The sequence below is a fragment of the Oncorhynchus keta genome, chromosome 13 (genome assembly GCF_023373465.1).
Source record: "Oncorhynchus keta strain PuntledgeMale-10-30-2019 chromosome 13, Oket_V2, whole genome shotgun sequence".
In the NCBI taxonomy this organism is placed as follows: Eukaryota; Metazoa; Chordata; class Actinopteri; order Salmoniformes; family Salmonidae; genus Oncorhynchus; species Oncorhynchus keta.
In genome coordinates, this window is record NC_068433.1 from 22,075,640 (window position 1) to 22,093,890 (window position 18,251).

Here is an 18,251-nt window from a genome sequence, read left to right on the forward strand (position 1 = left end):
CATTATATAGAGAGATAGGAGCAGTACGGAGAGCGGAGAGGGGGATGAAGAGAGAGAGAGACAAGCAGCTGTCCCAGGTCCCAGGGGCACTTTCCTTTAGGGCTCATCTCTACAAAGGGCCAGGGGCTGGCCTGTCTCCCTATCCATCTCCCTGCTAACAGCACACATCTGGGTGGACAAGATAGGGCCCCCAAGACCCCCACACACAGAAAGAGATGAAGGTAGATGGGTAGCTGGCACATTTGCGTGCTTGAGTCCTGCTGCGCATTTGTTCCCGTTCCATCCCTCATCAGCACATTTCAAGACCTCCATCAGTCGTCCAGTGATCACACACACACCTTATTAAAACAGGCCTGCTCGGCAGGAGGAGGGACCATCACAAAAACCAATCAAGTCTCTCACAATTAAAAATCTGAGAACACAATACAAAATACTTTTTTGGGGGGTTTCAAACAAAAACCTTAACCTCCCCATCTTAACACACACACACACACACACACACTAGACGGAATAAATAAAAAAGTAGAACAAAGCAAATAGCCCTTACACCAGCCTCAGGGGGATTACATGGTGTAGCTAGCCATGCCATGGCTGTACTGTAATGCTGTAACGTAGAGATTAGAATACAATCAAGCATTGGGCCAACCGTGTTAGCGGCTAACCCTGCCTCACACCTCTCCTCCCCAACCGGTCTCCTTATAGGTAGTCGGTCTACGTCATACAACCTTTAAATGACCACATCTCACCGTTTAAGATACTTTCAAAGGGGACTGTAATAAAAAGGAACTGAATTAAGTTAATGGCCCCTATGATATGACCCTTATCTGATGAAACTTCTTCAAGCGTTCAGGGGATAAAAGGCAAATTGATAAGGTGATCTCTCATCTGCATGTTGGTCAGGATTGTAAAGGTGGGGAATATGAGTGTTAACAGTACAGACTGACTCTGGGTCAGTGAATACAGATACATTTTGTTATGGGGTGGAGCCAAAGGCTCCTCGAAAAACACCCCTCCAGCGTGGCTCTTTGGTGCCTTCCGCCACATAGTGAGAGTTGAAATGGAAGGACCGCCCTGGGTTATACCATTCAGGTAGATATGGGGGACCGTAACCCTACCAGAGGGAGTCTGGAGTCACATAGAAAACAAACATTCAAAATACCTGAGAGATAGCGAACGAGCGAGATAGGGAGTTAAAGAGAGTGGGGCAGAGGGTCGAGAGAACGAGGGATAAAAAGAAATATAGAAAGAGGGAAGAAAGAAAACACTCTGTTCAAAGACATTTCCCCACACCAAATTACATTCAGTTACATCATAGTTCCTTGGTACCCCTTTTCTTATTCAGCGATCATCCACTCTGATTGGGCAGAAAAAGGGGGGAATACAGTATTCTCAGCAGTGTGCAGAGACGAGAAGAGCATAAACCCTTAAGAGAATGAAACGGTGTACCCTTTTGTAAGCAGCAGCTCCTTTCTTTATTCTAAAACGATTCTCTTTTCTTCGTAGCACCAGCTAAAAAAAAAAAACATCTCGTTAGGGCAAGCTTCATAAAGAGCAGTGGACTCCGTGGTGACCACTTGACAAGCCTTTTTCTGTCACGGTGTCTCTAAATCGATAGAAGTGTGTTGGTTTCTCTAGAGCTAGCATCTTCTTGGGAGCGTGCAGTATGGATTTTTTTGGTACAGTGTCTTATAGTTACAACAGAGTCAGAGTTAACGCTTATTAGTTAGCGTCGTTATCATTCGCCGCCAAGAGGGGGCAGTATAGGGAGCAGCGATCGGCAGTGTTTCGCGCCTCGAGCCATCCTGGTTGACTCGCCAACATTTGGCCCGCTATTTAACTTGTGTGAGAGAGTGTGTGTGTGTGGCTACCACAACACTAGACTAGGCCCTCAGGTCAATAGAATTTGTCATCGATGCGGAAGTGTGGCCTCGTGACATCATCTGGGTTGAGAAACACAGAAATAGACTTCCCTGGGTTTTCTGTCACCAGCTGCTGCAGCCTGGCGGCCAGCTTGTCGTCCGAGGGTGAGATGATGCCACTGGCCGGGTACCTATGGCCAGGTGACCCGCCATGCCCGTTGGTGGCGCCCGCCGCCTTCCTCTTGAGCTGGCCTGCCTGCTGTGCCTGGTCCAGGGCCGCCCGGAGGTGCTCGGTGGGGTCTGAGCGGACGTGAGCCAGCTTCCGGGCCACCAGCAGGGCTTGGCTGTCCGACAGGTGCTCCAGCATGTTGCACTGGGGCAGGAAGTAGTTGGGACAGTTCTTACCCAAGATGCAGTGGGCCAGGTCATCCAGGAGGCCCAGGAGGAGACGGGCGGGAGTGTCGGAGTCAGGCGAAGACAGGTAGGAGGGGGGCAGGCGGTCACAGGCCCAGAAGAGGATGGTGCGGAGGTGGTAGGGGCTGAGGCCAGTGCGGGGGCGAGCCAGGAGGCGGGAGAGGACAGCCTTGGCTGCCTGGAAGGCCTGGGCCATGGGGAACGGGATGCACTTCTTCAGCTGAACCTGGAGACAGACAATGATATGGCAGCCAGAGGTTCAGATTGAATTGAATTGAATTAAAACTTTATTAAACCAACAAGGGGAAATTGGATGTCACCAGCACCAGAGACAGTCCTAATGGATGTTATACTGAAGCTAAATGTTACAGTTTATTCATTTTCAACTGTATTTAGAAGACATATTCAAAGTTCAACCTGAACATATTTAAAGTTGAACTTGTACTTCAACTATATACACACACACACACACACACACACACACACACACACACACACACACACACACACACACACACACACACACACACACGTATGTGGACACCCCTTCAAATTAATGGATTCTGCTATTTCAGTCCCACCCGTTGCTGACAGGTGTATAATATAGAACAGACAGCCATGCAATCTCTATAGACAAACATTGGCAGTCGAATGGCCCGTACTGTAGAACTCAGTGACTTTCAACATGACACCTTTTCAACAAGCCAGTTTGTCAAATTTCTGCCCTGCTAGAGCTGCCCCGGTCAAATGTAAGTGCTATTATTGTGAAGTGGAAACATCTAAGAGCAACAACGGCAAAGCTGCAAAGTGGTAGGCCACACAAGCTCACAGAACGGGAGTTAAGTGTGTAAAAACATTTTTTTTTAAAGAAGTTGAAAGCCTGTCCTCAGTTGCAACACTCAGTACCGAGTTCCAAAATCACCCTGGAAGCAACGTCAGCACAAGAACTGTTCGTCGAGAGCTTCATGAAATGGATTTCCATGGCCGAGCAGCCGCCCACAAGCATAAGATCGTCGGCTGGAGTGGTGTAAAGCCACCCGCCATTGGACTCTGGAGCAGTGGACGCGTGTTCTTTGGAGTGATAAATCACGATTCACCATCTGGGTTTGGCAGATGCCAGGAGAACGATACCTGCCAGAATGCATAGTGCCAACTGTAAAGATTATTGGAGGAGGAATAATGGTCTGGGGCTGTTTTTCATGGTTCGGGCTTTGCCCCTTAGTTCCAGTGAAGGGAGATCTTAACGCTACAGCATATGACATTCTAGACGATTCTGTGCTACATTTTGGGGAAGGCCCTTTCCTATTTCAGCATGACAATGCCCCCGTGCACAAAGCGAGGTCCATACAGAAATGGTTTTGTCGGTGTGAAAGAACGTGACTGGCCTGCACAGAGCCCTGACCTCAACCCCATCGAACACTTTTGAGGATGAATTGGAACGCCGACTGCGAGCCAGGCCTAATCGCCCAACATCAATGCCTGACCTCACTAATGCTTGTGTCTGAATGGAAGAAAGTCCCTGCAGCAATGTTCCAACATCTATTGGAAAGACTTCCCAGAAGAGTGGAGGCTGTTGTAGCAGCAGAGATGGATCCAACTCCATATTAATGCCCATGATTTTGGAATGAGATGTTTGACAGCCAGGTGTCCACAGACTTTTGATCGTGTCATGCGCTTTAGCTTCAGCTAACATTTACAAGGTAGAATTGGCAATGCACAAAATAAATAGCAGGGCAATTCCACAGCAACAGAATGATGTTGAGACTTTAAAATGCATGCATGTCAAACAAAAACTAATGATTGCAAAGTCAAACCATACAACTCTATGCACAAGGACAACTTTTAACGATTTCCACCCAACATTTTGACAAAAAAAGATTTACTTGAAAAACAGTGCAGGTGCAAAGTTTGGTAACAGAATGACAGCACAAACAGCAAACTGTAATTGTGTTCCCGTGGAATTGCCAGCAGTATCGGGCAGACTTCCCAAACAACTAAGAGTATGAAGTAGAAGGCTAACCTTCTCTGCTGTTTTGGTCCCGCAGCGATCACGTTGCAGCAGCATGAAGAGTACCCGTGCACATGGCCATATACTCTGTGTGAGTGCATCGTCTTGCCTAACGCTCATCTGCAATATCTGCGGTTCATCCTGCTGCTTGTGACAATGTCATATCACTGAGTCGCAATTGAACACATCTAGCTAGATAACCATTCTGGCCAAGTAAAGAAGGAAGGAGGCCCCAATCTATTGAACTCGCTAATTACTCAAAAAGAAGAGCTAACTTAACCAACTACTACCCACCTCGCTGCGTGAGAAGGCCAGCCTCCACTCCCGGTCAGGCCTCCCTCCCAGCGGGGCCGGGCAGGGCAGCAGGTAGAACCCAGAGATGGCCTCCTCCTCCGTGATCTTCCCGTCCCAGAAGTGGTTGGCCGTCAGCCAGCTCTGGGCCACGGCGGGCCAGCCCCGGAAGGACACCACGGGCAGGAGGTCATAGAGCACTCGGCTGGACCCCGCCTGGAGGTAGGAACGATTTATTGTGAAACACAATTATTTAAAAGAGATGTTCTGAATTACTTCTCCGGTTAAACAAAGGCTTCGTGAAAACATTTGTTCAACACAAGTTTTTCCAGAATCGACTAGCTGAGATGGTTGCTTGTGCCAATTAATCAGATTCTGGAATTGATAGATGCCAACTATGGCCTCCTATTCTCTATATAGACACTACTATTAGCACTATATAGGGTGACATTTGGGACGTACACTAACTCCCTACCTGAAGAATGAGGGTGGTCAGGGGCCCGTTGCGCTCCAGCCTCTCCGGGATGGGGATGCCTCTCTGTGGTGAACGTCTCAGCTCGTCCACCGCCTCCCCCACCACCCCCCAGAACCAGTCAGCCACCAGCGCGGGAGAGAAGTAGCACCCGTCCAGAGACTGGTGGGGGGACTGGGATCAAATCATGAACCAACTTTAGTTCAAGTGCAATTAAAGGGTAATTTTGGCATTAGCTTAGTGCAAAGACTTCCCATCTTTGCGCTAAGATAGTTAGCATTGGCTCGCAGAACTACCTCGTACTGGACGCAAAGACATAAAAATAGTATCCACAAGTTCATCTGACTCCAAGGAAGTACATAAAACCCCTTCCTTGCCAATACCTGAACTATCCCTTTAAAATAATTTCAACACACTTTACAGTAAAACACAATAAAAGACGAAGCTAAAAGCAACACACATTTGATTAACTTTCAAAAAACTAAAAGCAAAAAAAATAAATAAAGAATAATAATAAGATAAGTTAGAAAACACATTACATGGAGGGAGGGGGGAACAGCACCAGAGACTTGGTGACCCATTCCCCTGTCCTCTTCATCCTCCTCATCGGGGGGTAATCCGTTCTCCTCCTGGCAGCAGATGCTCCACCTGGCCAGAGTGGTGGGGTCACACAGACGCAGGGACAGCCAGGAGTGGCAGGGGGCCGACTGCCGCATGTCTAGGGTGACGGGCTGGTTGACATGAGATGACGCTGCATTAAGCTATACTTGTTTTCCTGAGGCAATACTCGTGATTAGTCTGGCATCAAAATCACCATATCAGAAAGTATACAGTAAAAACATCCCATAAGACACATCACAGCTTCTCATCAATAAACGTAGACGCATTCAAGCAGTACGTTTCACATCCCCGTGCCTGCTGCACCAACCTGGTTGCGGTCGTGGAGCTTGAGCGCCGGCACCAGGAGGGTGAAGTCCAGGTCGAAGTCGGCCCCTTTGGCGTAGTCCCCCAGCTCCTCTGGGTTGAGGTCCAGGACCCCCTCCCTGGCCCCCCCGGACAGGAGCAGGTACTCATTGGCCACTGGGAGACGCTGGTCCACCTTCTGTACTAGACCTAGAGGAAGAACACACACACACACACACACACACAAAGGATGAGTGTAATATGACATTAAAAACAAATACAATACTTGAGCCGTTCCATTTCTTCTGAAGGCAAAGCATACATTCATGAAATACAGCAGTAGCGATATTGACATAAAAATATATGAGGTCTACACAGCTCCCTCGGTGAGCGCAGTGCGTGGTTTTATGTTATTCTCCACGCTAGCTGCTCGTCCTCAACCAACCCTGGCTTTATCCTCCTAGGGGGAGTCTTTACTGAACACAGCCAAAATGACTGGGCAAACTGCAATAACTCCGACAGAGGAGAAACCGGGGGGAGAGAGTGAGAGAGGAGGAAGGGATAGCGTGAGAGGGAATGAGTAAGAGAGGGAGAGGAAGGAAAAGAGATTGTGAGAGTGCGTGAGAGAGAAAAAAAATAAAGAAAAGTCTAAACTAACAGCTTTCGAATAGTCATAACATCCTATCAATCTAGCTTCTGGCAAACAACTTCCCCACCCAGCCCAAACCAAAACTCTCCTCTTTGCCAAAGGGTTGATGAAAAATACTGAACCCAATCAAATCCCTTTATTGTGCTCTCAACTATGGCGTTCCAGTCAAGCAAGATTAGAGCCGGACAGGCTTAAAAGGTCACTCTCAACACATGATACCATGCATCTTCACCGTGCGCGCACACACACACACTCAAGTGTGCATGTACGCACGGACACACACACACAGGGCTAAGACCCAGTGATGCCTTCCAGGCTGTCAACTTTGACCTGAAGTACACCCATCCCCTCAGGGAGGCTCTGAGGTCGATATGAAGGCAGTGGTGGGGTGGGGGGGGTGCAACTGCCAACTGCAGACACTGAGACTGCAGCCTGGAGCCTAAAGCTCCTAACGCGATTTCTCTCATCCAATTACAGGCCCTGTGTCGTGTGTGTGTGTGTGTGTGTGTGTGTGTGTGTGTGTGTGTGTGTGTGTGTGTGTGTGTGTGTGTGTGAGAGAGAGAGCTATTTCAAAGACAGTGTCGATCTAGTGTGTGTTATACTGACAGTAAAAGGAAAGCAGAGAAATAATCAGATATAGAAATCAAAATCTGTCAGTTCTTCCCAAACATTGAGAGAAGCTGAGAAGAGCTGAGGGAGAGAAAATATCTTCCAGGCAGACAGACAAAGGGCAGAGTCGGCAAGCAGAAACTTCCTCTGATTTGTTTTGGGTCTCTAGAGTTGATCAATTGGGTCAAATGGGAAGCAGGAGAACATACTATAGCATGCAGAGGAACATGAGAGAGAGAGAGAGGGGGGGGGGGGTACAAAACCCACACCAGGTCGTGACTAGACGCAAAGTCTAGACACAAAGGTCGTGGACACCAGCTTAGCTTAGGTGAGGCTCCAATAAAGCCTTGAAGCTGGGCTGAGAAAAACTAAAGTGCATGGACTTGAACATTTTCAAACCAGGACTTAACTCACTGTGTTTGAGTACTATAATGAATTCATCTGTTTCCCATTCAAAACAGCCACAGTGTTATGCATCCACCAGTAGGTCTCTGGGAGGTCAAGCATAGCAGATCTCATTTCCATTGAGCCACTCTGGGAATCGTAACACACACACACAAACGTATAAGAGGAATGCTTGTGGTGTGGATGCCAGTACTACACAAAGAGATTAAAAAAATATTAAAAAATAATAATGATATCTTTTTTCCCCCTTTCTGTGCCTGTGATATGTGGTTGTCCAACCTAGCTATATTAAGATTAAAAGCACTAACACTAAGTCGCTCTGGATAAATGACTCAAATGTAAATACAGGCAGCAAAAAAAGTGAAAAGATGAGAGAAGGGATGTACCGTAAGAGAGAGACATGATAAGAGTAGCTGTGTAAACACGTCGACTCACAATGGGAAAGGTTGGGATGTCAGACAGGAGGCCTTCTCTATAACTAAGACGTAGGGCCAAACCATCCAATGAATCGTAACACAGATCCTTCCAGCAGAGACCGTTTTAGCCATTCAATTGCCATTGAACACTCTCGCTCGGCTTCAAACCCGGAGTCTTTTAAAACGTAAACGATTAGCTTCTAAATCGAGCCCTTGCTCCTTTTAAAATACAGAGCTTTCATACTCTGAGACTCAAGAGAGACGGATTAACACACACAAAAGAGTCAGTGTGTCCTGCTACCCCCCTCTCCGACGGTGTTTATGCGTTCACATCAAGCCCAGAGATTAGCCTAGCTTTCATTTCCAGATCTTAAAATAGGCCTCGCTCATTCTCAAAAATTAAACAGAGGGAGACTTTGTTCTCATCTAATCCAATTGGGTGTCGATGCGAGAAACCTTCTTTTGAAGCTGAAGAGGGTCAGGGGCTATCTATCAAACACCAGGCCGCAAAACGAAGGTGATCGAAACATTAAAATGTGTTTGTGTTCAAATGCTGTAGTACAGAGTTTAATGGAGAGATGGACTGTGTTCGGGGATCGATGTATGCTTAAAAATAAAGAAATAAAACACATTGTGTTATGACTATGATACATCCGTTTGGATTTTCACATGCAGTAAATGTCAAATTGCTTTTTTTATGTACATTAAAAGTGATTCAGTAAATGGAGGGAGAGAGAGCGAGCGACACAGAGCCCAAAGAGAGAGAGAGAGAGAGATCTCTTCCCTGTAGTAGTTCATACAACAGCACTCGCCTGGTTAATTATCAGTCTGTAGTTAATGAGTTGTAATGTTGTAATATTCCTGCTGCCTGTTAAGAAACCATCTCCTCCTACACTAGAGGGGGGAGCGTACAGACTCTGGGGGCACAGCAAACACACGCAGAGCTGTTCGTCGCCGTGAGACTTGGTGTGTGTTATCGAACGTCGGAGGAGACTCTACTATAAAAATATAGGACGTTGTTTATAAGGTTTTATACAATCAGTATGTGTATATATACACACAGTACCAGTCAAAAGTTGACACACCTACTCATTCAGTTATTTATTTTTACTCTTTTCTACATTGTAGAATAGAGAATACAAACTATGAAATAACACATATGGAATCATGTAGTAACCAAAAAAGACATAAAAAAATAGTTAGCCACCTTTTCAAAGTAGCCACCTTTTGACTTGATGACAGCTTTGCACACTTTTGGCATTCTCTCAACCAGCTTCACCTGGAATTATTTTCCAAAAGTCTTGAGAGAGTTCCCACATATGCAGCACTTGTTGGCTGCTTTTCCTTCACTCTGCAGTCAAAATCATCCCAAACAAACTCAATCGGGTTGAGGTCAGGTGATTGTGGAGGCAAGATCCTCTGCTGCAGCACTCCATCACTCTCCTTTTTGGTCAAATAGCCCTTAGAGCCTGGAGGTGTGTTGGGTCATTGTCCGGTTGAAAAACAAATGATAGTGGGACTAAGCACAAACCAGATGGGATGTCGTTTTGCTGCAGAATGCTGTGGTAGTCATGCTGGTTAAGTGTGCCTTGATTTCTAAATAAATCACAGACAGTGTCACCAGGAAAGCACCCCTACACCACCTACTCCATGCTTCACGGTGAGAATCACACATGCAAAGATCATCAGTTCACCTACTCTCACCTACTAACCAAAAATCTCACATTTGGACTCAGAACAAAGGACAGATTTCCACCGGTCTAATGTCCATTGCTCGTGTTTCTTGGCCCAAGCAAGTCTCTTCTTCTCATTGGTGTCCTTTAGTACTGGTTTCTTTGCAGCAATTTGACCGTGAAGGCCTGATTCACACAGTCTCCTCTGAACAGTTGATGTTGAGATGTGTCTGTTACTTGAACTCTGTGAAGCATTTATTTGGGCTGCAATATGAGGCGCAGTTAATTGCCGATTTCTGAGGCTGGTAACTGAAACTTATCTTCTGCAGGAGAGGTAACTCTGGGTCTTCCTTTCCTGTGGCAGTCCTCATGAGAGCCAGTTTCATCCTAGCGCTTGATGGTTTTTGCGACGGCACTTGAAGAAACTTTCATAGTTCTTGAAATTTTCCGGATTGACTGACCTAAAGTGTCCTTAACCGACATCATCGGTGCCTGGGGAACAGTGGGATAACTGCCTTGCGCAGGGGCAGAAGACCGATTTTGACCATGTCAGCTCGGGGATTCGATCCAGCAACCTTTCGTACTGGACTGTCAGTTGACGAACTATAGCCCATCTGTTGCTATGTACAATTTGTGTTAGCCTCCTTATGCTCTTTAATCAATTAACCATTTTTGAGTACTGGCCTGTCGTTGGTTGGATGTCCTTTGGGTGGTGGTCCATTCTTGATACACATAGGAAACAGTTGAGCGTGAAAAACCCACAAGCGTTGTAGTTCTTGACACACTCAAACTGGTGCGCCTGGCACCAACTAGCATACCCTGTTCAAAAGACACTGTCTTGCCCATTCGCCCTCTGAATGGCACACACACAATCATAGCTTTCACCTGGATTCACCTGGTCAGTCTGTCATGGAAAGAGCAGGTGTTCCTAATGTTTTGTACACTGTGTATATGAGCGAGAGAGAGAGAGGAAGAGAGAAAACTGCTACCTGAGAGCTAAAGTGGACCGTAGGCGGCATTAGTCAAAAAGTGTGTGTGTGTGTGACGCACTGAGGACACGAGCCCAATGGGAGAGTTGAAAGCGGTCAACAACCATTGCCCAACCGATCATTACCTGAACACAGGCGGAACAACTTCGCTGCTACAGCCCAGCCACACAATCAAACGACGGTCAATTTACATTCAGATTCAGTCGTGTTGACATCGCTGCCAAAATACACACACATAGACTTTCAATTAATCTAGCTTGATCTCAGTGAAGGCTAAGTGAGGTACAGAGAATACAAAAACAGTATTCAAGATGTCCTTAAAATAGGCGATGACCTTGAAAACCAAAACGTTTAGCATATCTGTCACTTTTGAATAAGATGTGGATTTTGATCCTGTAGGACAGTGTAGGTGAAGGTTAACACCGAGATATTTTCCCACCTACGGAAGCCCAACATGTGGGCCCATCTGTCCAGAAGAGTCCCCTTCCGAATACGCTTTTCTCTGATTGGTCGTTGCATACAGGGGGTGATCCCACTGTTGGGGGGGGGGGCAAGCCGACACACAGACAACAATAAACAAGCACGGCGAGAAGAGACAAAACAACAGCTTGTTTGGGTTGTTTTGTCTTTACGTCTCTCAACTCTAGGCGACCTCCTGACTTTGCACGCCTGGACGTGTTCGAGACAATGCCTGACTTGTGCCTCATTCTTTTGTTATTGTGCCTCGGTGAGTCGGCCGAATCTGAAATGGAGCTCCCCCTTTTTTCTCCCCTCTCTCCTCTCTAGCCTTCTTTGTGTTTGAATTAATACGGCTATAGAGCGGTATAAAACAAACACTTTTTTAATGAGATCTGTGGGGAAGGGGGTCACCAGTAGTCTGGTGTTCAAAGGCACATGAAAAAGGGTGTGTTTGTAAAAAAAACTAGCCTAAGAAGTGGGGGCTGAAGATGGGGAGAGAACCCATGGCGATAACAGGATTCTGTTTTTAGTTTGATAGGAGTGGGCGTCATTCCTCTCCTTTTTTATCTCCAAGTCAATTTTTCTGTCTTTGAAGGGAAGTGAAAAATGAAACATGGGAGGATTACTCAGTGTATACAGAGCAGAAAGCACTAGAATCAAGTTGTTGTTTACTTACTGGTTCAGCAAAGACTTGTAGCATTTTATCTGACAGACTTGAACCTACAACCTTACAAGACGATATCTCACTTCTTACTGTAAATAAGAACAATCCCTTGTTACAGTGCATTCGGAAAGTAGTCAGCCCACTTGACTCTTTCCACTTTGTTACAGCCTTATTCTAAAATGGATGAAATAGTCCCCCCCCCCCCTCATCTATCCACACAATACCCCATAATGACAAAGCAAAAACAGGTTTAGATTTTTGCAATGTACTAAAAATAAACTGAAATATCACATTTACATAAGTACTCAGACCTTTTACTCAGAACTTTGTTGAAGCACCTTTGGCAGCGATTACAGCCTCAAGTCTTCTTGGGTGTGATGCTACAAAGCTTGGCACACCTGAATTTGGGGAGCTTCTCCCATTCTTCTCTGCAGATCCTCTTAAGCTCTGTCAGGTTGGATGGGGAGCGTCGCTGCACAGCTATTTTCTCAGTTAATCTTTCCCTCGATCCTGACTAGTCTCCCAGTCCCTGCCGCTGAAGAACATTCCCACAGCATGATGCTGCCACCACCATGCTTCACCTTAGGGATGGTGCCAGGTTTCCTCCAGATGTGACGCTTGGCATTCAGGCCAAATAGTTCAATCTGGGTTTCATCAGACCAGAGAATCTTGTTTCTCATGGTCTGAGAGTCTTTGGGTGCCTTTTAACAAACTCCAAGCGGGCTGTCATGTGCTTTTTACTGAGGAGTGGCGTCCATCTGGCCACTATACCATAAAGGCCTGATTGGTGGAGTGCTGAAGAGATGGTTGTCCTTCTAGAGCTCTGTCAGAGTGACTATCGGGTTCCCTTCTCCCCCGATTGCTCAGTTCGGCCAGGCGGCCAGCTCTAGGAAGAGTCTTGGTGGTTCCAAACTTCTTCTGTTTAAGAATGATGGAGGCCACTTGTGTTCTCTGGGAGCTTAAATACTGCAGAATTGTTTTGGTAGCCTTCCCCAGATCTGTGCCGACGCAATCCTGTCTCGGAGCTCTAAGGACAATTCCTTCGATCTCATGGTTTGGTTTTTGTTCTGACATGAACTGTGGGACCTTATATTGACAGGTGTGTGCCTTTCCAAATCATGTCCAATCAATTGAATTGTAGGACCATCTCAAGGATGTTCAATGAAAACAGGATGAACCTGAGCTCAATAGCAAAGGGTCTGAATACTTATGTAAATGGTGGGGTTTTTTCTCCATTTTTAATACATTTGCAAAAAAAATATAAAAACCTGTTATCGCTTTGTCATTATGGGGTATTGTGTACACAAAATACATCATATATTTGATAATAAGGCTGTAACGTAACAAAATGTGGAAAAAAGGCAGGGGTCTGAATACATCCCGAATGCACTGTTTGTTTGTCATTATTCTACATTTCTGCATTCCCACCAACCCATATAGTCCTGTGGGAGTACTGGAGGCATTTTCTTTCCAAAGGCATGCTACAGGCTAGCCTAAAACAGTTAACTAAGGAGCTACTGGGCAAAGAAAGTGTTTTTTCCTTCCCTGGATCTGTGCAGCTGCTTCCCTGTGTGGTGCAATCTCTCTACTCTCCCTCTCCATCTCTGTCAGCTCTTAATGGCCAGTGGGGAGCCACCTGCTGCTTAAACTAGGCTAGAGAAATCTTTATAAAACAGACCCAACTAGAAAGGATGTCAAACACATTATATGCACAGACACACACACTACTGTTGCACGGTGTTTCGGAAACTAGTATTTCCAATACTAGAACATGAGAAACGGTTCGGTACTAGAATTTTTCTAACTTTCGGTACTTCTGTCAAATGTGTCTCACCTCAAATATGGATTGAGAGGACCACGTCTGTCTAGTAATTTGTCTAAATCTTCAATGGGGCAGTAGCTATCCAGGCTACCCATGCAGCTGACACAGTGCAAAACACTTTAGAGAGACAATATCGACAGCGTGGCTTCTTGAAACCAAAACATCGTATCTCTTCGCCTGCAGCTTGTTGACAAAACTGGCTGCAGAAGCAAACTATGGGAATACTTTGATTACAGAGCAGAAGAGGGCAGATGAGCAATTAAGCAAAACATGATACAAAGCAGTGCAATGGAAGGGAGGTTCAGTTCCAAGCTAAACTAAATAAAGCAAACTATTTCATACAACATTTGCATTTACGTTGTTATTGCAGTTACGTTATTCTAGTAAATTGGAATTATTTTGGAGTGACAATGACATGAACATTACATTTACATTTACATTTACATTTAACATATATTCCAAGCATGACATTCATTTGAGGTGGGGTTTCAGGTGTCTCCGGAAGGTGGTGATTGATCCGCTGTCCTTCGTGAGGGAGTGTGTTCCAATGGGGAGCCAGGTATTATAGGAGGCGAGCAGGCCAGAGGTGGATGATTTGAACATATATTAATGGGATTAATTTGGGGTTGTGCAATGTGAAATGCACTCATAACTTGACAATATATTTTGACTACTTAGCATTTGTCTAGGCTTACTAGCAGTAGCCACGAGCCAGCCAGCAGCCCTGGGCGGAGCATTGCTCCCTGGGACTCGTAGTATGCTGGGTAAATTCAATTGTATTTCTATGGCGTCTAGACTATTTCAACATAAAAGTTTCAGAAATGAGCATCAGTGGGTTTTTTTTTATGTTGTTTTGGAACTAAACTATTAATTTAATACATTCAATTATTTAGCTGTAATGAAACAATTGCAGGTCTAATGAATGTAATTTGACCCAATATTATGGCCATAGATGAGAAAATCAACCCTGATATGTATCAAATTACTTTTTAAAACATATGGTTTTTCATAAGGGAAAATTGAGGGAATTCTTCTGTTATTTAACATGGTGTTTTATTTTGGGACCAAATTTAATATAGTAGATATTCTGTTCTACCAGTTATCAACATTGTTCAGCGTTTTTTGCCACGGTATCGTTTCGGTATCGAGTATTGCGTCGGTATCCTAAACCTGGTATCGAAGTCAGAAATCGGGTATCGTGACAACACTTATACACATAGAGATGCACAAACACACAGAGATGCACAAACACACAGATGCATAGACACACACACACTCCAAGTGTTCCATATAAAGGGCCCATTTCAACATTCCTAGTAGCTGGTCAGATATTCCCTTTTAACTGCCTAGGCTCCATCCTCTTCAGGGTCCTTAAAAATAATACAAGTGGCAGTGCTCCTACCGTAGCTAATGAACACAGTGCATTAACACAATCACACAACCGACACTCACATTAACTCTGTTCTCTAGCAGAGTTGGAAATGAAACAAGAGAGAGAGAGAGAGAGAGAGAGAGAGAGAGAGAGAGAGAGAGAGAGAGAGAGAGAGAGAGAGAGAGAGAGAGAGAGAGAGAGATAGAGAGAGAGAGAGAGAGAAAGAGCGATAGTGAGAGGGAGAGAGAGAGAGAGAGAGAGAGAGAGAGAGAGAGAGAGAGAGAGAGAGAGAGAGAGAGAGAGAGAGAGAGAGAGAGAGAGAGAGAGAGAGAGAGAGAGATGAGATGAGAGAGAGAGATGAGAGAGAGAGAAGGGTAGGGTGATGGGACAAATAGATTGCATCCTTTGGCTGCCATACAGGGAGCTAGACTGTAGGAAAAACCCCCACTGCGAAGTGTTTAAGAGCAGCTTTTAGCTGTCAGTCTGACTGTCAATGGAGACAGCGAGTGGGAGAAGAAGAAGAAAAGGAACCAGGAAATGAAGCAAAAAAAATGTGGCGGTGTGAGGACGCATGAGTCAAGAAAGAATGTGGAGCAGTGGTAGGAAAAGATTTGGTTACACAGTGAGGGAGAGAAATTGGGGAGACAAAAAGAGAGAGAGAGAGAGAAGAGAGAGAGAGAGGAGAAAAGAGAGAGGGTGAGAGAGAGAGGGGGGGACCAAGAAAGAGATTGAGAAAGAGAGCAAGAGACAAAGAGAGACAAAAAGAGCGAGAGAGAGAGAAAGAGAGCGAGAGGAGAAAAGAGGATGCTAGACTAGCAAGCACAGAACCAAAGTAGGAGAAGCAGAGACCTTATCCAATATCTGACTTGATTAGCAGAAGATACAGAGAGTCGCAGGAGGAGGGTTGGCTGTCAGCTATGATATTTTTGGGCAAACAATACACCCATGCCAATAGTGGCTCCTATTCACAGCTATTGTTACATGGGGATGAACAGGGAGAGTGGATTTAGAGATGGACGGGGAGAGTGGATTTAGAGATGGACGGGGAAAGTGGACTTACAGCCAGTTAGACTGTTTGCATTGTGCTTCCCTCTCAAGCTGCACATGATCCACAAACAAGCCACGAGAGAGAGAAGGAAAGAAAGAGCAAAGTGAGGGACATGCAGGGAGGGATACAGGCCAAAGAGGCTTGGTTCCAGTTGCACTGGGACCGGCAGGGAGAGAGGAGAGAAAAGGAGAGAGCTTAGGGGCGGGCAGTAGCAGTGAAGAGAGGGAAGAGTGCCACCTATTGGACAAACAACCACACTTCACCTGGCTGAAAAGTACTGTAGATCAGGGGTATGACACACAACATAAACACAGCCAACACCTTTCTTCGATCTGTCCTTCTCATGAATAGGCTATACTCCAGTGGAGGCTGCTGATGGGAGGACAGGTAATAATAATGGCTGAAATGGAGTGTAATGGCTGGAATCAAACATCATTCGTTTGATACCATTCGGCCCTTATGAGACTTCCTCCCCTCAGAAGCCTCCACTGCTACACACTACAATCACATAACTTAAAAGTGTTCACCAAACACACAATATATAAAATAAATGTGAATCATAAATGTATACCATACATATTTTACCATCTAATGATTTCAGAATGTTAACCTCAGTGTGTCACAACACATTCTCTGTTACTATGAGCTTTACCCAGCATGTTGAAGATAAAGTCTTTGGCCGTGTGGACCTCCAGGGCCAGTTGGTCCCCGAAGTCCCCCTGCTCCAGGGTGACCAGCTCAGACACCTGAGACGACAGCTGCTCCAGCATGGCCCCCGACCGGAAATCCACCTCCGAGGCTTTCTTCACCGGCGCTGGGGACCGAGGGGCCACCGCACTTATCAAGGTCTCCATGGTTATTCACACCCTATGGTTGGGTATACAGGTCTTGTCAATCATTTTTATAAAGGGGAGAAGACTCATTGCATACTAGTTTGTATACCTTGTGTGTTATTGGCAATCAAAGTGAATTGTAAACTTTGTTATTGTACTCTCAGTCCTAGCACTGACTATGAATTTCGTATCAAATAGGGCGTGATACCAGGGATTTGTAGGATTATAAATCACACGCATTGAATGGCATATCCCCTAACTAGCTATGTTCATGTTTTGAATTGTTAATCCACAGTAAACGCAGATACAGATATACTCAAATGAATAACAAAGTTCACATTAATCTGAAAGCCACCTGGTGTTTTTGAAATGCAAGCTACTTAGTCAGTGACAGCATGGGTGCTGTCCTCAAAACTAGATCAATTACCTAGCTATCGAGCATGCTAATTAACGTTAGCTGGCTAATTTGCTACAACAGAACAAGCAGTCATTGTTATATCCATAAAAATGTAGACTTGCTAACTAGCTCGGATTATTTGGTGAAGACACTAGAATCGATTTTCGATTAACTAACTAGTTAGTTTGTTAGCCAGCTGCTAGCCGGAGAGGTGGGGATAAGTGCACCAACACAACTGAGTTAGCTAGCAAGCTGGACAGCGAATCTTTCACACACCGCCACGATGCATTGTTTGAATGCATGAATATACATTTGAACTAGCACACACCCTTAGCACGCAGGTCTGGTGACGTTTCTTTGCTATATTCCAGGCGTAACTGTTTTGGTCTTTATATTGAAATCGGATTTCTTCTCCCGTCATTTCCAACAGGTCCCCAGCACCACCTTCCCTTCCCCCGAGCAACACAGACCTCGGAAATCACGCCCTCCACTGAGGATCTTGGGATTAGTAGTGTGTACCGGTAATATAGCTCTCCTAAAAACTACAAAGCAGATTTGTTCTCTATGATTACATTTGTGACCCACTGCAGCCTACTTACTATAAGTACATCAGTTGAGATAAGGACAGTGGGGCCCAGCCCTGGTCAGAGATTGGATAGGTTGCTATGATTTTTACATCGAATCGCTCACAGCAGTTAGGCCAGGGATGGGCAACTTTGATGGAGATGGGGGCCACAAAAAAATCATGAGGGTCCGCAGCTGCTCACGGGTCTTCATACCCTCATCCAGGGTAATTTTGCACGCCCAATTTTTCAGTTTTTGATTTGTTAAAAAAGTTTGAAATATCCAATAAATGTCGTTCCACTTCATGATTGTGTCCCACTTGTTGTTGATTCTTCACAACAAAAATACAGTTTTATATCTTTATGTTTGAAGCCTGGAATGTGGCAAAAGGTCGCAAAGTTCAA

At 45.4% G+C, this 18,251-nt stretch overlaps 1 protein-coding gene across 2 annotated transcripts; it reads right to left on the bottom strand.

Moving 5' to 3' along the window:
* Nucleotides 1-1,443: 1,443 nt before the first annotated feature.
* tmem102 (transmembrane protein 102) lies at nucleotides 1,444-17,782 on the bottom strand. 2 transcript variants are annotated; one of them, XM_035783675.2, is made up of 7 exons: nucleotides 17,612-17,782; nucleotides 16,706-16,920; nucleotides 5,973-6,157; nucleotides 5,584-5,775; nucleotides 5,048-5,206; nucleotides 4,576-4,788; nucleotides 1,444-2,499 (listed from the first exon to the last, which is right to left on the bottom strand). In XM_035783675.2, the coding sequence occupies exons 2-7, from the start codon at nucleotides 16,905-16,907 to the stop codon at nucleotides 1,894-1,896; spliced, it is 1,557 nt and encodes a 518-aa protein (XP_035639568.1). In that variant the 5' UTR covers nucleotides 16,908-16,920; nucleotides 17,612-17,782; the 3' UTR covers nucleotides 1,444-1,893. The 2 variants fall into 2 exon arrangements, with proteins under 2 accessions (XP_035639568.1, XP_035639567.1); XM_035783674.2 differs by having other exon boundaries at nucleotides 5,048-5,218; nucleotides 17,612-17,781.
* Between the last annotated feature and the right edge of the window lie 469 nt (nucleotides 17,783-18,251).